Source organism: Arvicanthis niloticus, chromosome 18 (genome assembly GCF_011762505.2).
Source record: "Arvicanthis niloticus isolate mArvNil1 chromosome 18, mArvNil1.pat.X, whole genome shotgun sequence".
Lineage (NCBI taxonomy): Eukaryota > Metazoa > Chordata > Mammalia > Rodentia > Muridae > Arvicanthis > Arvicanthis niloticus.
In genome coordinates, this window is record NC_047675.1 from 48,224,439 (window position 1) to 48,246,676 (window position 22,238).

The window sequence follows — 22,238 nt, forward strand, 5'->3', positions numbered from 1 at the left end:
GCCAGGCTTCGCCAGGTTCAGCCTGGGACCTTCGCCAGGAGTGAGGCTATTCCATGCCTGCTGCCATGGCCACCGTCACTGCCACTGTGATGGTGAGCCTGGAGCCTTTCCCAGCCTCATGACGGCAGCCTATCCCAGAGGGGTGGATGTCAGGGGCCTTTAATCTCTAAGTCCAGGATGCATCAGGCTAGGCCTATTTGCGCAACTACAAAGGGAAATTGAAACCCCATCTTTTCAGTGAGAACAGCAAGCTTGGGAGGAAGTGGGTGTTCTCTGGGCTTCCCCTAACCATACACCTGCCTTGTTCCAGTGTCTCTTGCTTCTAGCCTGGTTGCCTACTGGAATGACCCACCAAGATCTCCCATCCTGGGGGAAACTCCGAAACCACAGGACCCTGCGGTGCTACTCTGCTGAGGAACTGTCTCATGGTCAGGCTCCTCCACACCTGCTAACTCGAAGTGCCAGGTGGGAACAGGCCCTCCCTGTGGCCCTGGTGGCCAGTTTGGAGGCCACGGGCCACAAGAGACAGCATGAAGGACTCCTAGCGGGAACACAGTGCCCTGTGCTGCGGCCAGAGGAGGTGCTGGAAGCTGACACCCACGAGCGCTCCATCTCACCATGGAGATACCGGTGAGGGTGATGGGGCCCCCCACTGGTGGGGTGGTGGGCGGCTTTATTCCCACTCCGGAGCCTTAGATCTTTGTCTGTTCAGTATGCAAACTCACCCCAACATTTAAAAACAAGTACCCCTAAGAAGCTGAGGCTTGGGCCAAGTGAGACCAGAGCCCCCACTTCTGTTTTTCTCGGAGGTCATGGGGGAAATGCAGGTAACATCGTTTATCGAGCACCGACAGAATGCCAATCTTCTCGGTGCCTGCACCTTTCTGTCTGTAGCATTTACATTCTGAACTCTCAGATAGCAAATTCCCAAGCAACCGGCATAGCCGCAAGACGGTAGAGCTTCAAGGAGGGAAGAGGGGTGCTGAGCCTACCTTGCTGCTTGTGGAAGCCGGAGTGGCTCTGGGTAGAGCCGGAGTGAGCGTTCTCACGGTTCCCTCCCCACAGCATCGACACGGATGAGAACCGCTACCCACAGAAGCTGGCGGTGGCAGAATGCTTGTGTCGTGGTTGCATCAACGCCAAGACAGGACGTGAGACGGCTGCCCTGAACTCTGTGCAGCTGTTGCAGAGCCTGCTGGTACTGCGGCGTCAGCCCTGCTCCCGAGATGGCGCAGCGGACCCTACGCCAGGGTCCTTCACCTTCCACACTGAGTTCATCCGAGTGCCTGTTGGCTGCACCTGTGTTCTTCCCAGGTCTACACAGTGACGACTTCTGTTGTGGCCCCTCCGTGGTGCATCAGGATCCTTCCAGGACAAGACATTCCAGGCACCTCCACAAAGGATATCTTCTATTTATGTGTATTTATTGATTATTTATTGACTTAAGAGAAGCAGAAGCTATACCTAGCTTTTGCCCTGTGATCCATGACCACTGCCCGGATCCAGGCTGCTGGTCTCAGGATTGGGGAGGTCAGAAATCCCCATGTCTGGAAGGACCACTCCCTAGGATTGGGGAGGTCAGGTATCTCCATGTCTGGAAGGACCAATTAGCCAACCCTGTCACCAACGGGAAAGCTGGGTGTGGTATGAAGTACACCAGGAATCCCAAGCACTCCACAGAGGCTGGAAGGCTGCCACAGGTCTCAGACAGTCTGGTCTACACAATGAGTTTCAGGGAAGCCAGATGGTGGGGTGGCCCTGAAGGAACCGGCTTCCTCTCCTTGAACCTCTGGCAACAGTGACTGGGAAGGAGGCTGCGTCTGTCTCACCTCAGAGCCTTGGCTCCTGCCTGATGAAATCCCTTCGCTATTTGTTTTTAAACAATTATTTATTTTAACTGTTACTAAACTGACATAGTTCAGTGCCTCCTTCATTTTATCCCGGCAAGTCCAGTTTTCTTCCCTCCCGGCCCCGCCCACTGAGTGGGTGCTCAGAGGGCAGCTAAAGCTCCAAACTCCTTTCCCGGGATTGAGTGGGATCTGCAGTGGTGGGGAGGGACTTGAACACATGTGCACAGCAGAGCCATCAGGCCCGGGTCTCCATCTTTCTATGGGAGGTCACTGTAGTCCCAGGCAGTCCGTCAAAGCCACACTGTGGCCCCCAGTCTCTGTTATTACTCTGACCATTTGGACAACACCATCTCTTCCTGAGGCTAATTCTCAGGGAACAACCCCCTGCATAAAGTCAGTCACTGCCTTCCCAGCACGGACCTGCCAGGCCTTTCCCCCAATAGGGACCCAGGGCTGTGAAGCCAAACTGGAGACTGAAACTCCTACTCAGAGGCAGGAGCTGCCAGGGTGGCACCCTGTATTCTGGCTCCACTGGGTGAAGGGGACTGGGTGCCAGCAGCATCCACTGTGCTTCTGGAAGAACCAGACCCAGACTAGGCTCAGGGTCCCACTTGTAAACATGAGCCCACCCAGGTTCCACTGGGCAGTCGCCAGGCCTTCCATGACAGGCCTTTGGGTCGCCAAACAGGACAGGGAGTATGTTAGCTCCATCGCTGACCGTAGTCCCTCCCCCAGCCTCATAGGAAGAACTACTTGTCCATACCAGCTATTAACCAGTTTATTACAGTGAACATCACCACCCTCTGGGGGCAACACCACAGAAACTCAAGCAGGAGCGGTAGACAGCCACTGGAGGTCACACGACCTCATCTGTCACTGGAATTGGGTTAACCTGGGGTCCTCCAGCCGAGGCTGCCTCCTCTTCACCCACACTTGGCTTCTTGCGGACCTCGGCTGGCGGCCGGGGTGGTGGGTTGGTAGGCGGCTGTTTGATGGTGCCTCCAACCTGCAGCCGTTCTTTGGGTTTAGGCTCAATGGGAGTCCACTGCTCACCCCGGATGGCTGCCTGGTACAGAGACGGTCTATGTTATGCTTTGAGCTGCTTCCTGTCCCTAGGGCCTCCAAGTGGACATGGGTCTTAATCCCATGATGGGCATGGCTTATATTAACCAACTGGCCTAAGGCCACACAGTCAGGATCTGGGGCTGCCTGACACCAAACTCAAGCTATGTGGCCATGCCAGGGGGGTCCTGTATGTAGTAGAGGAAGCAGAGAGCCCCTGGGCTTTATAACATTTCTAGAGACACTTGCAGGTGCAGATTGTATGACCCACAGAGCTTCTAGGTTTCCTCTAAAGACTACCCACCATAAGGCGGCTGCCAAGCATTCTATAGGAAGTGTGTAGGGCTGGGTGCTGAAGAATGCAAGCAAAGAACTTGCTGGAAATAGGGCTGTCATCCCTTCTACCCCCACACTCCATGGCAGCTGGTTCTGTGAATCTGAAAATGTGCATTTAAATTTAGTATCTCACCGGGCAGTGGTGGCGCACACCTTTAATCCCAGCACTCGGGAGGTAGAGGCAGGCGGATCTCTGTGAGTTTGAGGCCAACCTGGTCTACAGAGTGAATTCCAGGACAGCCAGGGATACACAGAGAAACCCTGTCTCGAAAAGCCAGAACTAATCAATTGATGGATTGACTTCGTATCCCACAGTGCTTGAGAGGTGGAACGGCTACAGCAGGGCACACACCCGTGACTACACCTTCTAACCAACAAGCCAGAAGTATATTTTATCCAGAAGGTAAGGATGGAGTGAGCAGCAGAGGATGCAGGAAGATATCTCTATGACCTTAGGACAGAGAAGACTTGTAATGAACACAAACTAGGCAGGGTGAAGCGGCACATATCTGTCGTCCCAGCATCAGGAGATGGGAGGCAGGAGGACCAGGAGGATCAGGAGTTCAAGGCCATCTTCAACTACAGGGCAAGTTTGAGGCTAGTCTGGGCTACACGAGACCCTGTTCTTCCTCTCAAAATAAAAATATAAATAAATAAATAAATAAATAAATAAATAAACACTTCTGTGTCGAGCTCTTGAAAAGTCCACCTACACAACCCAAACCCAGGCAGGCTTGGATGAACCGGAGGCCCACACAGAGGCTTGGAGGTAGGACCTGAGCCAGCCACGCTGTCTCTTTGAACTCCTCTATCTATCTATCTATCTATCTATCTATCTATCTATCTATCTGCCTGCCCTACAGAGCCACAGTGCAGCTTCACAGGGGAGTTCTCAGTATACACCAGAGGAGCACTGGACGCAGCCAATGTGAGTGAGCGAGCTGCTACGAGAGAGAGGGAGAGAGAGAGAGAGAGAGAGAGAGAGAGAGAGAGAGAGAGAGAGAGCGCCAAGGGCACCAAGGACATGAGGGGGGGAGGCGGACTTATTGAGAACAGACACTTACCAGCAGGTAGATCACACTGGCAATGGCCAAGCAGACAGTGCCCAGGATGGTGGCCAGCAGGAAGCCTGCAGGCACTGACAGCCTTGAGGCATCATAGGAGGAAGCAAACAGACAACAGTCAGAGGGGATCTGGTGACAAGGTCTCAGAGGGAGATTCCATCCCCAAGGCCCTGGATAAGCAGAGGTCCAGCTCTGCCCAGGTCCAGCTTGGGTTTGTAATAAGCTGTCCACTGTGGTGATGTGTCCTTTGATTCAAGCCTCAGACATCTTGTTGAGGCAAAGGGCCTGAGCTGGACTGTGGCTACATGGGTGTGTCCAAAGCTGGTGGTGTGACAGGCCCACCACAGTGCCTGCAGCCCAGCTGCTAGGTTTGATGTGCACTGCGGGTTTGAGAGCTTCTGCCCTCTCTAAAAGCTTAGCTCTTCTATCTGGATAAACCTCCACGAAGAAGGGGCTTGGCTGAGCGATGCCTGCCTGTCCAGACTACAGACTCATGGGGTGTCTCCTCGTCTCCTGTTACCCTGGGGATGGGCAGAGGAACTTACAGGAAGTGGAGGACAGCCCGGACGTAGTAATTTCTGGTGAGGGGCCCGAACAGCTTCACCACAGCGGTCAGATACTTCTGTCCACTAGATATCGGGAAGACAAAGGTCAGAGGGTCAGCAACAACCACAACCACACCCAGAATCCCTTGTCACTCCTTCTCCGTCCCCCTCCAGGGTTCTAGGTCCTTTTCCTCCTGGGCACATGAACCTGGCAGCTGGGCAGGCCTTGGACTAGGGGCTCTGGACAAGTCAGCTCCATGGGGCAGGTCCCCAGGTCACTCAGATAGGAATGACTTACCACCGCTCCATGGTGGAGCCCTTTTTCCTCTTTCCCCGGGGGTACTCCAGCAGACAGATGAGCACACCGGCGGCGCTGTGGTGAGGTTAAGGAAAGCCACGCTAGGCCTAGGCCAGGGTGTGCTTCTGATGATGGGTAAACCGAGGCCCAGCCGCTGCCCCATACCTACCCTCCACCTGTTCCATTCTCAGGCCCTGTCCTAAGTCCACTGTCCAGCAAGGTGGGGCAGAGGCAATGGACTCCACTCCAAGTCTTGGGATCTTGGGTCTCAGCCCCATGTTTGCCTGAACCCCCTCTGTGGCCTTTGGCAAGTGGCTGTCCAGCCCTGGGCCTTGGCTTCTAAAACTACAGACAGAGCTGGGCCTGCTTCCGGAGGCTGTGGCCAAACAGCATATGTGTAGCGCTCTGCAGACTCACATGCTAGGCCTGAAAGCATTTCCAGCACTTCACCTTCCTGGTCCCCAGTAGAAGGATACATAGAGTAGGCGCCAAAGTACCACTGTGTGAAGCGTCCGGCAGTAGCCACGATGCCGCCTGTGATGAGGACTAGGGATAGAGAGAGGTGGTTAGGATGTGCCACCTGCTGCAGGTGTGAGCCAGCTTGAGCTTGCTCCGGGCTTGGGACCACCTCCAATTCTCTGCCTATTGGGGCAGGGCACTGTACTGCAAGGGGTTCAGGGGCAGATGACACTGACACTGATGACACTGGGGAAGGTGGCCACAGCAAGCTGACACAGGAGAGCTGTCTAGAGTTACAGCCTGGTTGGAATGTCAGTTCTTTTCAGTTGTGCGGTTACTTCCTGGTCCTTCTGTAAGTAGCACATACTGGGTTCGATCCCTGTCGGGGGTAGGGGTTGGGAGGGTTTAGCTGGATGATGGTGACATATACCTTTAATCCCAGCACTCAGGAGGCAGAGGCAGGCAAATCTCTGTGAGTTCAAGGCCAGCCTGTTCTACAGAGGGACTTCTAGGACAGCCAGGACTACAGGGAAACCCTGTTTGGGGAGGGAGGCAGGAGGAGGAGGGGGAGGGAGAAGGGAACATTCCTGTAGTATTGTGACACCCTCCCCCACACTAATGTCTCAGCCCCATCCAAGATTACATTACAGTAAAATACACAAGCGTTATGCTCGCTTCCCCTGTGGAACCACACAAGCACAACTGCCCTCATTTCAGGAAGTTCTGGTATCCGTGACTTTAGCCCACATGGAGTTGAAGTGATGTGCTCTGTAAATAATCAGTGGCTCACTCTGTTTTCGTTGCTGCTGCCGGCTGATCTGGAACTCCCAGTCTCCCTCCCCATGTGTTTGGGTTGCAGGCACGGACCACGCCACCCTGCTTCTTAACTAACTTTTAAAAATGGATTGCTTTTTCTAGTATATGAATCAACCACGAATTACTGATGCAATTCTCTGTCTTTGGGATCTTGGAGGCTTCTAATCGATAGCCAGGATGGGTAAGGTGATGCGACTATGTCTCTATTTTTTAATCAACTGTAAGAGTACATTTAAGGTATTGTGTGGAATTGGTAAGATGATGGAGCGAGTAAAGGCACTTGCCACCAAGCTTGAAGACCTGAGTTCATCCTGATGGGCCCCATCAGGAGAGAACGACTCTATAAATTGTCCTTTGACCTCCCTATGCTTACTATCTTAGCACGGTGACACACAGCTATAATCTGAGTATAAGGAGGTAGAGGCAAGACCAGAGTTCAAGGCTAACTCCATGAGTTTGAGGACAGCCTGGGCTACAAGTGATTGTGTCTCAAATGAACAAACAAGCGAATGCTGGAGAAGTGGCTAGGTTGGTGGGGAGCGTGCCTAGCGTGCACGAAGCCTTCCATGCCACCCCAGGGCTGCATAAACTGGATGTGGTGTGCTTGCATGTCATCTCAGCACTTGGAAGGTGGAGGCAGGAAGACCGTGAGTTCAAAGCCAACCTGGTTTATACAGTATGCTCCAGGACAGGCTGGGATGATCAAGTCCCTGGAATCCTAGTCCTTGGGAGATGGCTCTAGGAGGGCCAGGAATTCAGAGTCATCTTCTGCTACATAGTGAATATGAGACCAGTCTGAAACCCTGTCTCAAAACAAACAGATAATAAATAAAAGCTAGGAGCCTGTCGTAGGTTTAGGAAGATTCATGACACACCAGGCTGGAGAGATGGCTCAGTGTTTAAGAGTATTGGCTACTCTTCCAAAGTATTGGTTTTTTTTTTAGCTAGGTGTGGCCATGTCTGTTAATCCCGACACCCTTGAGGCTAAAACAGAAGGATCACAAATTTCAGGTCAATGCTCTATTTCAAACAAAAAAAATCTTTTTTTTCTTTTCTTTCTATCTTAGAAGTTTGCATTAAGTTTTACTCAGACTAAAAAAAATACTTTTAGCAAGGATTTTCAAAGGTACAGTGAGGGGTCGTTCCTATTTTTCAAACTGAAATGCACAGAGTCAAGGTCTTCTCTTTCCTATTCTGACATTTGAAAATTAATTCTCCCAAATCTGTAAGGCAACTTATTGCAAGATTCTCAGTGGCCGTGCATGGACCTCAGGAAGCTCGGCTTTGCTTTCGTTCCCTAACTTGTTTCTGGCGGTTTCCGGTCTCTCTCAAGCACCAGCTCCTCTCTGGATTCAGTTTCTCTCTCGCTACAGCACATCTCAGAAGCTGAAACTCATCAGGATCTTGCCAGCAGAGATGTATTCTTTTCTCAGTATCTGATTACTACTGCACTGTCTCCTGGCGTTTCCGTTCCTTCTGAAAAAAAAGACTTCTTTTTTTCTCCTCAGCCTAAGGTCTCGTCATCTCTGGGTAGTGCTTGCGCAGCCTCCAGTCCTCCCCCACACTGTGGAACTCAGCGCCTCACATGGTTACCCTTCTTGTACAATGTATGACACAACTTCTGTGTAGAAAGCCCCAGGTCTGTGTGGTTCCTCTCAGCTCCCTTGTTTCCTTCTTCAGGGCGGTGGTGCATCCCCAGTGTAGCCACTACTACAGGAAGACCTGATCAATGTGTGTCTGCAGAATTCCCTTTCTTAGATCCAATTGGCCATTTATCTCCTAGGAACACATTCCCCACTTTCCAGTGGGACCAGCACCCTGCCCTGTGGCGCCCTGCCGTGTGGGTGCCGACTCTTTACAGGGTTCACTTCCTCAGCAAGCAGGAGCTCATGACAATAGGGTGTGTAGCCCACAGTGCCCCGTGGGCCTACTTGAGGTCTCTAGTTTCTGCATCTGTGGGTGGAGGCGGCCTCACTCCTACACCCTACACAGGCCCAGGATCTTTTCCGGCCTGACCCCTGGCAGCAACAGCTCTTGGCAGCCGGAGGGATGGATGCCCTATGAGAGTCTTGCTAGGGTGGTGACTCCTGCCTTCTCCAGCACAGAGATCGATCGTGGAACAGCCTCAGGAAAACTTCCATACTGCCCTGGGCACCCCCAGACTTCAGTTCCCTCTCCCACCCTTCAAATAACATCGGTGTATCTCTATGCTTGGCTTGAAGCTTGGCTACATATTAACCTTCCTGTTTTGCTGGTCAGCATTAAGGGTGAACTCTGCAGGAGGGAAGGGTGCTTTGCCACACATTCACTTGGCCTGCTACCCATAGTCCTTAGGGTGTCCCGCCCTCACTCTGAACTTCTGCTATGCTGCCCACCATGAGTGGGAGGGGTCATTCTCTACCCACCAGGGAAACCCAAGGACTCATTCTCCAGCCCATGACTTGCTAAAGTGGTACACTGTAACAGAGGGTCCTCATCCTAGGGAAGCAGACTATCTGAGGTTGAGGTCTCAGCAGGTGGCATCTGAGTCAAGACTAGAAGAGAGGCATCAGCTGTGGCCGCAGGAGATCGTGCAAAGGCCCAGGTGCACATTCGGGAGGAAACTCCCGAGACAGAAAAGAAACTGCAGAGCAAGGAAGGCAGGAAGAGCCCAGGATGCAAGCGGGGACTCTGGCCGTCAGAAATGGGCTCGGGACCTGAGATGGAGCTGGGGTGATGGGGCCAGGATTGATGGAATTTTCTGTGATTTAGAAAAAAAAAATTGGGGAGTCAGAGGCAGGTGGATTTCTGAGTTCGAGGCCAGCCTGGTCTACAGAGTGAGTTCCAGGAAAGCCAGGGCTACACAGAGAAACCCTGTCTCGAAAAACCAAAAAAAAAAAAAAAAAAGTGGCTGGAGAGATGGCTCAGGGGTTAGAGCGCTGGCTGCTCTTGCCGAGAACCTGAGTGTGGCCCTTAGCACCCACATCAGACAGTTCGGAACCACCTGCAACACCAGCTCCAGGCCACTGCACTTATGCACATGGCCAGACAGACAGACAGACACACACACACACACACACACACACACACAAACACACACACACCACTGATAAAAATAAAATGTTAAACAAAACAAAAACAAAGTGTGCTCCTGTTGACTGGACCTAGACAGCAGCTCAGAACCTTCCCAGGATGGCTGTACTTTCCAGTTGAAAAAGTCAGCGGAAGTCCCACTTGGTGGAGAAAGTGGCCACAGCCTGTGACTTCTCGAACTCTCCTGTTGCTGAACAGCATGGGAGACTTGTGTCAGCCTGAACACTGTGGACACTAGCTGAGGCAATACGCAGAGACCTTACCCACACACGAGGACAGGAGACACTGGATGGCTAGCACGCACAAGAGTAGCACCTGCCCCGTCTTCCCTCCCCAGATGTGTCTGTCACCTGGAGATGTGTCTGTGACACATCTTGACCCTTGGCAGACCTCCCAGACAATCTGGACTGTTCAAGCCACGGCCAGTGTCATCCTGCCTAAAGGCTAGTATCCCGCATCTTAACTCGGCAGGACATCAGGGTTTGGATCACTCTGAGTGGTGCCCAGACTGTTGTGAAATAGTTTCTGCGCACATTCAGCCAGTGGGATGGAGCCGACTGCTCCTCTAGATGTGTCTGTTCCTGGAGGGAACTTTTAAAACTGTCGGTAGAGTTCACAGAACAAACCACCACTGGTAGGAGGCTGGAGCTGGGAAAGAAGGGAGACAGTAGGGGTCCCACTGTTCTCAAAAGTTTCAGTTTCAAGGCCTCCCACCCCAGCATGAGAGCTTCCGGTGTGGACTGGGGAAGATTTCTCTTATCACCTCATCTATGCGCTATTCCCTGGTGAGTGGAGGTGGGTCTGGACCACTCTCCCTGCCCTTGCAGGTCTTTCCTGCTCCCTTCGGCTTTGAGGCATGTCTGCAGTTTCTAGTCTCAGGCCTGATGCTCCCGGTCTGGTCTATTGGGTTCCTTTCCTGGTACAGTGAAGCCCAGGGGTCCTACTGACCCTTGGCAGACCTCCCAGACAATCTGGACTGTTCAAGCCACGGCCAGTGTCATCCTGCCTAAAGGCTAGTATCCCGCATCTTAACTCGGCAGGACATCAGGGTTTGGATCACTCTGAGTGGTGCCCAGACTGTTGTGAAATAGTTTCTGCGCACATTCAGCCAGTGGGATGGAGCCGACTGCTCCTCTAGGATGAGCTCAGTTCGTATCCCAAGGCCCCTCCAGGAAGAGCCGGAGCCCTAGTGACCCCAAGGACAGAGTCCCAACTCCTGGCCAAGTGGGCTGTGCGCGGAAGAGGGTCTTCCGGGGGTTTTCCTAACTAGGCGGGAAACCACCGAGTGAATGCCTCTTCCCCAGCTGCAAGCAACTTCCTCCTCTGAGGTTCCAGAGCAGACCGAACAGGGTGCAGGGCGGGGTCGCCTCTAGAGCAAGCAGCGGAGCTCGGCCTGCAGCGGCCACCGCCCGTCCCGAGCCCCGAGGCCCCGGTAGGTGGCTCCGAGGCTCTGCGCTTAGAGGTCCGCAGAACCAGCCCGAGCCCTGCTTCCCCCGCGGTGCGAGCGACCCCTCCACCCGCAGCCCACCTCACTCACTCAGGCCAGACGCCAGCGCCTGTTCGTTGGCCCACATGGCCCACTCGATCTGCCCCATGGCGAGGACCCTGCACACGCAGCCGCCCGGTCCAGCTCCGCAGCCCACTCCACAAGTCCTCACTAATCGGCCCGCCCCCTGCTCAGGCCCCGCCCCTTCGGGCTGTGCCCCAGAGGCCTCCTCTGCACCTTCCCTTTGAGCCTTGGTGGGTGGGACAGTCTCCCCATCGGGCGTCTCTCTCCAGCTGGAATGTACCAGGGCTGCTTAGGACTGCTTGTGACTTGTGACCGTACCCCCAAGAACACAGGGGTAAGACATTTCACCTACCTGCTCCTATGGTTATCAGATAAAGGCAGCTCCCTAAAAAAACCGGGATGAGGTTACTTCCGACCCACTGTGAGCTGGGGCAGGTGTGTCCTGGGTCACATGACTAAGGGGTGGGGGTGGAGGACTATGGTGTGCAAGGCTGGGAAAACCCAGAAAGCAGAGGACAGAAGACCGTCGCTCTGTTGTCTCTTTCCTCTGGCGTAGACCAGCTCCAGCAGCTATCGCATGTATGTTGGGGTATGGTTACAAGGTGGCAGGAGACTCTTACGGGGGTGGGGGTGGGGGTTTGGGGGGTGGGTACAGAGGTTGGGGCTGGCTTGTGGACAGTGGGAAGCGTTCCTGGCAGGCTCTACCTTAGGCCCCACCTCTCCACCACAGAGGGAAACCAAGACTGAGTTCAATGGCAGGTAGGACCCAGCAGATCAGTAACTGAACTGTAGACCAGCGACCCTAGAAAGCTGGTTTAGGAAGAAGAAAGAACAGCCCAGACAGGCAGGTGGCAGCAGCACACTTTATTCCAGTGGTCAACAGGTCCACTGACCGCACCCTCATGATGCATCCACACCAATGGACCCTACCTGTGGGCCCCACCGCCCCTACCCTCACCTGGAGGCTTTATAAAGAAACTGTGGCCTGAGTCTCAAGAGAGAAGCACCACGCTTAGGTGGTTAGTGAGGCCCTCAGAGCATCTTCAGTGGGAGAGACAGCGACTCCCCTTCCCTAATGGGCTCCTGTCTGGAGCGCAGGAAGGTCCACAGAGTGGGGTCAGCTAGCCCTTCCGAAACCAGCAGGGAACATGAGGCACTTGAAAGGGGTTCCCCCTGGCTGCCTAGACAGCTGCTCACCACACTGGACTCCCCCGGGATTATCATCAAGCAACCCTTAAGGCGCAGCCGATCGGCACACCAGCTCCCGAGTTCCAGTGAGCAACCCCTTTCTCCAAATGGTAGGAGGGACTGTACATGGAAGAGGTCAAAGGTCCCGTTGTGGCAGGCCGTCCGGGCCGAGCAGATGATCGTGAGAGCCGTCTAGGACTTGAGGTCCTGGTCCGACCTGGAGGAGAGAAATCAGGGTCCAGTCAGGGTCGAGGCTACTGCTCCAGAGACTTCATAGGCCAGAGACTCTGCAGCAGGGTTAGACTGGGAATGAGACGGTCCCTTTGTGGCAAGTCCACACCAGCTTGTGCAAGCTCAGCCTCTTGAGCTGTTCAATGCTCCTCACCCTGGCTGGGCTAGATCCTGGGGATCTTACTGTCCCTCATCACGTGCCTGGTGTAAAAGCAGGGACTCGGAGTGAGCCTCTCTGAGCAGGAGACACGGGGATGCTGACCTGCTTGTGCTGGGGTACATCCTGAGGGCACCTATGCTGCCAAGTGACTACTTTTCATTTCTCGGTCCTGAGTGCACCCCAGCACACCCCCGCTCTCTTTCTCTATGTCCCTAAATGACCACTGAGGGGAAGCGAGTAAACCAGGCGGCGGCCGATGGCTTCGAGCCTGAAGAACAGCATGCGGCTACTTCTGTGCCATGGCTGATGAACACAGTGGGGTGAGGGAGCCTGGGCCCTCCAGCAGGTGAGGAGGTGCCTGCCGTGGATGCTGGCCTCACCTGAGTGGCAATGATGTACTGGACCCCACCGGGGCTGGGCTCAACAGCCAGTGCAGCCTTCAGCTCATCAGAGAGAAGAACAGGCGCCACCCGCAGCCCCTTCAGAAACCTAGGCAAAGAAGGCAGAGTTGTGTTCAGGATGCTGTGCATGGAAGGCCTAGAAGGGTAGCCCTTCAGACACGGTGGGCTGGGGATGGCGAGGGTGAGGAGGGCAGGGGTCTACCAGGAGGGAGGATTCTTTAAGGCATGATGAGTACACCATGAATCTGAATGGCTAAGTGGCACATGCACATTCAGCCCAGCCCCAGAAGATAGACCTGTGCCAGGAAGAGACAAGAAACCACACACACAAACTTGTTCAATAAGGAAGAAACTGGGCCTTTGCTTAAATCTTACACTTCAAAGTATCAGATAGTAAACACGCTCATGAGAGTGCCTCATGCATTAATTTCCTAATAAAGTTCACTTCTGGGCTGGAGAGGTGGCTCGGTGATTAGAAACACCTGATGCTCTTTCAGGGGACCCAGGTTAGGTTCCCAGCATGCAGTTCTCAACCATGTGTGACTCCAGTTCCAGTGGATCTGATGCCCTCTTCTGGCCTTCAGGGATACTGCACACACATGGAGTGTAACACTCATGCAGGCAAAATACTTAGACACATTTTAAAGAAAAAAAGTCTTAAAATGTTTTAAATAAATAAATAAATAAATAAATAAATAATAAATAAATAAAGTTCAAGTCAGCTTTTGCTAAAGCAGGGCCTCTGAGCTTCCAGGGACATTATTACTCTCCTTTAAAAAAAAAATTTCCCCCCCCTGGGTGGTGGTGGTACACACCTTTCATCCCAGGACTCAGGAGGCAGAGGCAGGAGGATCTCTAAGTTTGGGGTCTGGCCTACAGAGCAAGTTCCAGGACAGCTAGAGCTACACAGAGAAACTGTTTTTTGTTTGTTTTTCGAGACAGGGTTTCTCTGTGTAGCCCTGGCTGTCCTGGAACTCACTCTGTAGACCAGGCTGGCCTCTAACTCAGAAATCTGCCTGCCTCTGCCTCCCAAGTGCTGGGATTAAAGGTGTGAGCCACCACTGCCTGGTGAGATGTCATTTCTTTTTTTTTTTTTTTTTTTTTTAAAGATTTATTTATTTATTTATTTATTTATTTATTATATATGAGTACGCTGCAGCTGTCTTCAGACACACCAGAAGAGGGCATCAGATCTCATTACAGATGGTTGTGAGCCACCATGTGGTTGCTGGGATTTGAACTCAGGACCTCTGGAAGTGCAGTCAGTGCTCTTAACCACTGAGCCATCTCTCCAGCCTGAGATGTCATTTCTTAAAAGGGGGATATGGTATTTGTTTACACACCTGCAACGTGTGGCTACCAGGAAAGTTTTAATTTTCAATGCTGCCACAAGCTGTGGCTGTGTCACTGCAGGATGATCTGTGTGCCTAAGGGCACCAGGCTTGGTGCTGTGACCACCATTTGTTTCTAGAATGTTCTGTGCATCTCAAGGCAGGAGGGAGAGGTACACACTCACTTGTCTCCATTGGCTGCGGGAGGAAAGCTGTGCCTTACAGCTGCCACAAACTCAGCCACGGTGTCCTCCAAAGTGAAGATCACGGCATTGGGGCCCGCATCAAATGTGTACGCCACCTGGAACCAAAGCGTGTCTCCAGCCATTGGCTCGGCACCCTTGGCTCTGACCCTCTACCTGCTGGGGAACCTAAGGTCTCCCAGAGCTGTATGGGACCCATGCATTCAAACCAAGGAGTGGTATCAACCAGAAACCCTGGCGTGAGTCACCTTTGCCTGGAGGTCAGGAACAGGTTGCTAGGCTGAGAAATTAGGCAAGACACAAAAACACAGAGCAAACCAGAACTGTCGGGTGGAGCTTGTCTGTGCCGTGTCAGCATGGTCTTGAGTCCCATCCTAGAGGCCACCCGCACCCTCTTCCACAACCTTTGTCTGTCCGTGTATATCACGGCCCCCACTGTTTGCCCACGCTCCTCACATTGACCCACGTTCCCTGCAGCCAGCCCTCTGTTTGCCTGCACCCCCCAGGCCCTGTCACCTTTGTCTGCCCGTGGTGAGAGTTGAAGCGGTGGACCATCTGGATGATACGCCTGGAGGTATCATTGAGGTAGGAGATGGGCGGGAAGGTGTCCAGGCAGGTGGCATGAAACTGGTTGCTGTCCTTCATGGTCAGCTGGGCGAAGCCCTGGAAGTCCTGCTCTAGGATGCAACGGGTCATCTCCTTCATGCGCTCAGGCACAATGGACTCAGCCCGGAACTGCAAGGTGAGCGAGTGGGTGGGTGGGTGGGTGGTCACACTCTCTGCCAGTAGGTCTGGACCCAGGACCTCAGGAGCCATCCAGCCACCAGGGGAGCCCAACCTTGAGTATTGCATTCCACTCTCTTGCTGCACACTCACCTTGGGCAGGGCCCTGGTCTCTACGGTCCCCAGCAAGCTTACCTTGAGCAGGGTACTGGTCTCCACGCTGGTCTGCATGCCCACTGTACTACCTGTCTGCTTCTTCTCGGCACTCACCTGAATGGGAGTCAGCACTGAGCCCCGGGCCACAGGGAACCCAGAGCCACAGACTGTCACTTGGCCCTGCCCTCTGCTATCCCAGCCCCAAAGTCCTTGACAGGGACGGGTGATGTGGATACGCGTCTGGCCACATCATGGAAAGGGGGCACATCCCTGCCATGTAGGAGCCACCTCTGGCCTCACCACCTACCACCAACAGCCTTGGTCTGTTCTTGAGCCCCTGCTGGCCTAGGATCCTGGTGAAGTCTGTACAGCTATGGCCCTTCCATTCCTAGCCCCAGCCTTTGCTAAATAGCCATCCTCCTCCCAGCTGCATGTCCACCTACTTACCACAAGGATGAGGACTCGGAGCTGGGGCCAGTGCCACTCTGGGGCTACCTGCCGGGCAATGCTATCCTTCCCATCGGCCTGCTCCCCCATCTGCCACTCCACGAAGCCCCCATAGAGACTGCGGCATGCGCTGCCCGAGCCCCGCCGAGCCACTTCAGAGAGGTCTCCCTCAACCCCGTAGACCCGGGCCAAGGTATAGGCTGAAGGAACGGCAAAGACACAGAGGCAGGGTAAGGGTTAATGGGCTACCCGGGGCAGCTCTGCTAGGAGCTCCCTCCCCGCTGTACGGGAAATGAGAAGGCAGAGCTGAGACGCTGGCGTCTGGACTGGCATCACCCAGCTCCACCTTGTTTCACTCGGTACTGGGTTTGGTAACGTAGTCGGTCTCATAAACCGCCTCAGGACCTGGGGTGGGGAAGTTTCTTTGAGGAGCTGCACCCAAGTGGAGCACTGAGGGAAGAGGAGGCATTGAGAAGGCCACCAGGTGAAAGCCTGAGGCACGGGGAAGGCAGAAGGGCAGGCAGTGAGGTGAGCTTGCGGCTCATCAACGTGGGGCCTTCCCTGAGTCCAGCATTCCTGAAAAGGTGACCCTACCTCAAGGCTCACCTATACCTCCAGATCAGGAAGTTATCACCCTGGGGCCAAGGAACGAGGGCAAAGCTTACCACGGTGAACTGCCTGGGCCAGGGATGGGAATGTCACGCAGTGACCCAAGGCAAGGGGCAGAGATAACACGGGAGGGCTCCTGACCATGGGGTCAGAGGGGGGAGCCAAAAACACTCACCTCCCCCCCCCCCATGCCTCAAGATAAGTAGCTTCAGAACTTGTGTCATTTGGGAGCTGAAGGGCCTCACACAAATGCATAGAGGGTCTGGTGGTGAACTGCATTCTGGGAAAGGCCAAATGCTATGTAGAGGGAGCTCCAACAACGGGAGCTGGGATGGTTTGTATCTGCTAGGCCCAGGGAGTGGCACTGTTAAGAGGTGTGGCCTTATTGGAGTAGGTGTGGCTCTGTTGGAGTGGGTGCAGCCTTGTTGGAGTGGGTGTGTCACTGTGGGTGTGGGCTATAAGACCCTCATCCTAGCTGCCTGGAAGCCAGTATTCTGCTAGCAGCCTTCAGATGAAGTTGTAGAACTCTCAGCTCCTCCTGCACCATGCCTGCCTGGATGCTGCCATGTTCCCGCCTTGATGATAACGGACTGAACCTCTGAACCTGTAAGCCAGCCCCAATTAAATGTCCTTATAAGACTTGCCTTGGTCATGGTGTCTGTTCACAGCAGTAAAACCCTAACTAAGACAGTAGTCCTGGATGCAGACAGCCAGAGAACCCTCTACTACCATAGAACAGAACCCAGGTCCCCCAATGTCTGTGGGCACCCACCTAGGCAGGCATAACCCGCTGCTGAGGATGCCAGGCCTGCAGCGGTGGGGAAGTTGTTCACTGATGCCACATGCACCTTATAGCCCAGGCTGAGGGGGAAAGCATCCCCGTCCCCTGTGCTTCTCCGCTTCCGAGCCAGGCGGCGAACTGCAGGGAAGACAGCACAGTGAGTGGCCTTGTCGGTTGGTAGACCCACTAAACCTACTCCTGATGCCTCTGTTTAACTGGGGCTGCGAGAGGAGAGCGTATGGCTGAAATCTGTGACATAGTAACTGTCACACAGACTTCCTCCTAGGGTGTTCCAACCCCAGCCCGTCTCTGTCTGTTACCAGAGGCTTCGTGTGAGCACTCAGCACCCCAGTGTCACCCCAACTCACTCTCTCTCAGGCAGGCCTGGAGCCGTGGCTGCCCCACGTCTTCCTCTCGACCGTTCAGCCAGATGCGGTCCTCTGTGAAGTCCTTGCTAATGGCAGCGGTTGTGGTGGTTTTTAGCTGGGAAGAAAAACAGAGGTCAGTGCTGAGGACAAATGCCCGCCAAGCATCCCTTTCTGCCAAGGAGATCTTTCCTACCTAGGGCCAGTATGGCTGTCCATCTGGGCAGGGGCAAGCATGTGGACGGTCAGAAGGACCACCAGGGTCAGCCCTGGTTAGGTAGAAGGGAATTCGACAAGCCACTCAGGCTAGCCACACTGTCCTGTCCTGCACTGTGTCGGGCTGAGAACTGTCTCACCCACGGCAGAATCACTGGCACTTGGTACCTCGTGAGTACAGGAATCAGATGTAAAACAGCCCTGTGGCTTCAGGTCTGGGTGTGCATGAGGAGACGAGGGAAATGCGTGTTGGACGGTCAACAGGAATTAGGAGGACACAGGCCTGGCTATGGTCCCATGAGAAGCCACTCCATCCCAGCCATCAGAGCACAGTATCTATGCAGTGCACAGTTACCTGGTCCTGGTGCAGTGTGACACTCAGGGAGGAGTTGATGGGCAAGATCAGTGCTTCATCCCGCTTTCCCCCTGAAACAACAACCAAGGCAGTGAGTTCCTGGTACTCCCTGCAGTGCCCCGCCCCCTGTAGGAGGAGCTAAGGTGGGAGGAGTAAGAAGAGGAGGAGCTAGGCGAGGGAGAGAGACAGAGGGGAGAGAAGGGAACATGGAGGCAGATGTTCACGTGTCTCCCGCAGTCAAAGGTAGTTGGTATATCTAGGTTGGGTATTGGGTTATGCCTCTGATTGAGTGGGCATCTTGTTATTGATCATATATATATAAGCCTATAAGACCAAATATAAAAGCCTTTGATAATCTAAGCATTAGAGTCTCATTTGTACCGAGTCCATGTGGATGGCTGGATGGTCTGGGCAATGCCCAGCCTTGCAGAGACAGCGTGGAAGATTGGTAGAACCATCTCCCATGCTGGCATCTTGTAGGTGGCAGGGCTGGTGTTTCTGGCTGGCCGTTTCTAGCTGTGGTGAGTACGTGGCCTCTGGCCACGGAACATGGCGGCTGAGCTAGGCAGAGCCACTGCAGCTTAGATAGTCGGCTTGACCAGAGGCCGTTTTAAAAAATTATTGCTACACACCCCCTCTCACCACACCACCTCAGGAAGACCTCCTAGGTTGGCTGCAGACTCAGAGCTCAGGGGGGCAGTCTACCAACACTCCCTCCATCTTTCTTTCACTGCCCAGATACAGCCGTGGGCATTTGCTAGGAACCACGTGCCTATTTGGCTAGCGGTCTAGTCCTCCACCTGCTTGTCCACCCAGAGGAGCCTGGGTCCCATGTCACAGATAGTACCAATCACAATGTCCCGTCTCTGCCCAGTGCTCCAAGCCCCACCAAGCACAGTCAAATCTCCAGAACGCCTGAGGAGTGGACACCCAATGGCACCCACAGCTCTTGTAGTATCAGCTTTTGTGGGGGAATCTGCACATGCTTGGCTAATTAGGAGGTGTTGGCCAGGCAATAAGAAAAGACTTAGCAGTGGTCAGGTGTTTTCACCCTTTGCACACAGGTAGCTCTCCTGGAATCACAGGGCTACTCTGAGGAACATGGGCTGAAGCCCGGCTGTCCTACACAAGCCAGCAGGAGGCCCTTGAATGAGGACGGACGGAAGACCCTGGGCCCTTGGCTGCAGGCATGGCTAGGGTGCATGGCTTTGGGTATATTTATCTGGGTTTCTTCCTGCCCACCAGTCCCAGGTCAGCAACGCTTGCATCAAGGAAACCCAGACAGCTGGGTGAGACAAACTTTTTGCTTGTTTCAGCCCCACCCTCGTCCCAAGGTCCTGGTAGCCTGGGAGCACCATCCTTTCCTCCTTGAAGGGCACTGGCAGCCTGGACTTCATCTACAGGGCTGACGGATGCTTCTCCCAGCCTGGCTGGAAGTTTCCAGAGGAGGCCTGATGGCTGCTGCAGGAACCCTACAGAGAGGCCCAGCAGGGACAAGTGTCATACAATGTGGGTGGAACCCCATCTGCCTTAAAAGAAGTGGTGCCCCTCCTTCACCAGCTAAAGGTTTTAATAGGACTTGAGTCTCAGAGCACAACAGAAAACCCTTAGATCTCACCCCAAACCATGTCACAACAAAAAGAAGGATCTCAAATTGAGACAGAAAGCAAAAGACACTAACTCTGAAGTGTCAAGAGATGCCACAACGGCTGGCAAAGGCTTTAAAGCAGACACCATGAAAGCGTTCCAAGCAGCAACCAGAAGCAGAGATGAAATCTCCCCAAAAAGATGAAGAAGAAACAGAAACCTGAGAGCAGAGCCGAGAACTGAAACCAAGCTCAAGGGCAAATATAAAATAGATGGAGTGAAACCCCAGGCAGACCGTGACTGGTACCCACACATCAGTCAACTGCAAAGCACCCCCAGCACAGCACACAGAAGAATAATGTCACGATGTTGAAGAGAATATTTGTGACAGGCTTGGTGGCACACCCTTTGATCTCAGCACTTGGGAGGCAGAGGCAAGTGGATCTCTGTGAGTTCGAGGCCAACCTGGTCTACAAAGTCAGTTCCAGGACAGCCAGGGCTATATAGAGCAACCCTCTCTCAAAACACACACACACACACACACACACACACACACACACACACACACACACGGAAAAAAAAAAAAGAAAAGAAAACACCCCTCAAAACAAAAAGATTATTCTTTGAAATTTTCATACATGCACACAATGTATCTTAGTTATTTTTACAACACACACACCCTGCCCCATTATTCCCTCCAACTACTCCCAGGGGCCCCCATGTTTGTGTTTGGGGCTCTGGACATTGGACCTACGGTCTCTCTCACATGCTAGCAAGCACTATACCACTGAACTACACTCCCAACCCATGCAATCTAATCAATAGAAAAGATATTTGATAAAAATCACAGCCATTTATAGTTTGGGAAAGAATTATCAGAAAAAATGGGAATGATGAGGGACCTTTTTTGTTTTTGAAATAGAAATGGAAATCAATCAAGGGGGCTGGAGAGATGGCTCAGCGGGTAAGAGCGCTGGCTGCTCTTCCAGAGGTCCTGAGTTCAATTCCCAGCAACCACATGGTGGCTCACAACCATGTGTAATGGGATCCGATGCCCTCTTCTGGTGTGCCTGAAGACAGCTACAGTGTACTCCATTAAATAAATAAATAAATAAATAAATAAATGTATGTATGTATGTTAGAAAAGAAAGGTCAATCAGGATGATCTGTGCAACACTGGTGGGGATACAAGCTGGGTACTGCCACCCCAGGGAACCCACAGATCGCTCCAAATTAAAAACTGCCACTTGCCCTCCCAGAGCTGCTCCAGAGTATTCTTCCTCGGATTCTTCCTCGGAAGGATGAAAACGCACACAAAAACCTGCCCGTAAATGTGGGCAGCTGCTTTCCTGGTAACGGAGCCCCTGGGGTTGCTTATGCCCTAGAATAGGGTCTGTCAACCGTGGGCAATGAAATCTTGCTGCGTCCACCTGGATAATCTTCCAGAAAAGTGTGCCGACTGAAACGAGCCAAACTCAAGAATCTACAGGCTGTGTGGATCCACTTCCAAGAACAGTTCTAAATGACCACGGTGGAAGGAGGGGCAGTGGGTAGACTGGGGTGAGAAGCCCTGGTCCCTGCAATTACCCCCCGCCCCCTCCCCCCTCCCCCCCCCCAGTTTACAAGTGTCACCAGGGAAGGAGGAAGAGCAAGAGGCAGCGGCCACTGTGTCAACAGCAAAGCTTGAGGAGTGACAGCAGAGGCCAGGGGTAGGGGTGCGTAGAATGTGAGGCTGAGGCTGACCCACAGAGAGCCTGGCCTCTCCCTATCAGCAAAGAGCCTTAATTTCACCATCGCAGACCTGCAGTGGTGTATGTACCCCTTTCCAGGCCAGACCCAAACCAATCTAGCAGCGATAACCCCGAGTCTCCAGCCCACCGCCCGGCTGATCCCTGCATGGTAACGCCCCCTTCATCCCGGTGCTATCCTCCCAGTCTTCTCCAGGCCAGCTACTCCAGATCTGGAACATGGGCCTTTCCCTCCAGCCCTACGACCCTGAATCCCGGCAGTAGTGACCCTCATCTCCAGCCCTGTGCCCATCGATCCCGGCACCTGTGGCTCCGGTCTCCAGCTCCCAGGATCCCCGATCCTGGTTGCAGTAACCCCCGTTTCCAGCACTGTGCCCATGGATCCCGAGGTGGTGATCTTCCCCCTATTCCAGACTGGAGGATCCCCTTCCCCAGCCCAGCTACTCTGGAACCCCACCCTCCTCCAGCCCAGGGGTCCCCCGATTCCAGTCCCGGTGACTATGGCCTCCAGCTCTACGCCCCGATCCCGGCCGAGCTGACCCTTGTCTCCAGCACTCACAGTACTTGATCACCGCGATGTTAACCGGCGCGGTGCAGGTGACCATTAGGTCCTGAGACTTTTCCGAGGCCATGACCGAGAAGCTGGAGTGCCGAGCTGCAGAGCCCAGCACCGGTTCCCCCGGGTCTACAGTCTCACGCGCTGCCATGTGATTGGCCCGCGGAAC

The 22,238-nt window shown here is 53.7% G+C and overlaps 3 protein-coding genes across 3 annotated transcripts; 1 reads left to right on the top strand and 2 right to left on the bottom strand.

Moving 5' to 3' along the window:
* The first annotated feature begins 245 nt into the window (after nt 1–245).
* On the top strand, nt 246–1,930 carry Il17c (interleukin 17C). The gene is made up of 2 exons (XM_034523143.2): nt 246–630; nt 1,066–1,930. The coding sequence occupies exons 1-2, from the start codon at nt 344–346 to the stop codon at nt 1,325–1,327; spliced, it is 549 nt and encodes a 182-aa protein (XP_034379034.2). The 5' UTR covers nt 246–343; the 3' UTR covers nt 1,328–1,930.
* A 680-nt stretch (nt 1,931–2,610) lies between these two features.
* Cyba (cytochrome b-245 alpha chain) lies at nt 2,611–11,205 on the bottom strand. The gene is made up of 6 exons (XM_034522649.2): nt 11,040–11,205; nt 5,632–5,701; nt 5,156–5,230; nt 4,858–4,941; nt 4,313–4,394; nt 2,611–2,916 (listed from the first exon to the last, which is right to left on the bottom strand). Exons 1-6 carry the CDS (start codon nt 11,095–11,097, stop codon nt 2,707–2,709), a joined length of 579 nt encoding a protein of 192 aa, XP_034378540.1. The 5' UTR covers nt 11,098–11,205; the 3' UTR covers nt 2,611–2,706.
* A 652-nt stretch (nt 11,206–11,857) lies between these two features.
* Nucleotides 11,858–22,231, bottom strand: Mvd (mevalonate diphosphate decarboxylase). The gene is made up of 10 exons (XM_034523147.2): nt 22,073–22,231; nt 18,179–18,249; nt 17,611–17,725; nt 17,234–17,380; nt 15,853–16,052; nt 15,445–15,519; nt 15,043–15,261; nt 14,509–14,624; nt 12,972–13,080; nt 11,858–12,417 (listed from the first exon to the last, which is right to left on the bottom strand). The coding sequence occupies exons 1-10, from the start codon at nt 22,218–22,220 to the stop codon at nt 12,337–12,339; spliced, it is 1,281 nt and encodes a 426-aa protein (XP_034379038.2). The 5' UTR covers nt 22,221–22,231; the 3' UTR covers nt 11,858–12,336.
* Between the last annotated feature and the right edge of the window lie 7 nt (nt 22,232–22,238).

Bases quoted from the DNA above. Each gene is read 5' to 3' on its own strand.
- Il17c (XM_034523143.2), top strand. From the start codon at position 344: ATGACCCACCAAGATCTCCCATCCTGGGGGAAACTCCGAAACCACAGG. The intron at 631-1,065 runs GTGAGGGTGATG...CCCTCCCCACAG, and splicing joins ATCTCACCATGGAGATACCG to CATCGACACGGATGAGAACC.
- Mvd (XM_034523147.2), bottom strand. From the start codon at position 22,220: ATGGCAGCGCGTGAGACTGTAGACCCGGGGGAACCGGTGCTGGGCTCT. The intron at 14,625-15,042 runs GTGACAGGGCCT...CTTTGGTTCCAG, and splicing joins CTCACCACGGGCAGACAAAG to GTGGCGTACACATTTGATGC. The intron at 13,081-14,508 runs GTGAGTGTGTAC...TTCTTTGCCTAG, and splicing joins CCCGCAGCCAATGGAGACAA to GTTTCTGAAGGGGCTGCGGG.
- Cyba (XM_034522649.2), bottom strand. From the start codon at position 11,097: ATGGGGCAGATCGAGTGGGCCATGTGGGCCAACGAACAGGCGCTGGCG. The intron at 5,702-11,039 runs GTGAGTGAGGTG...CTCTATCCCTAG, and splicing joins GGCGCTGGCGTCTGGCCTGA to TCCTCATCACAGGCGGCATC. The intron at 4,942-5,155 runs GTAAGTCATTCC...CCCGATATCTAG, and splicing joins GGCTCCACCATGGAGCGGTG to TGGACAGAAGTATCTGACCG.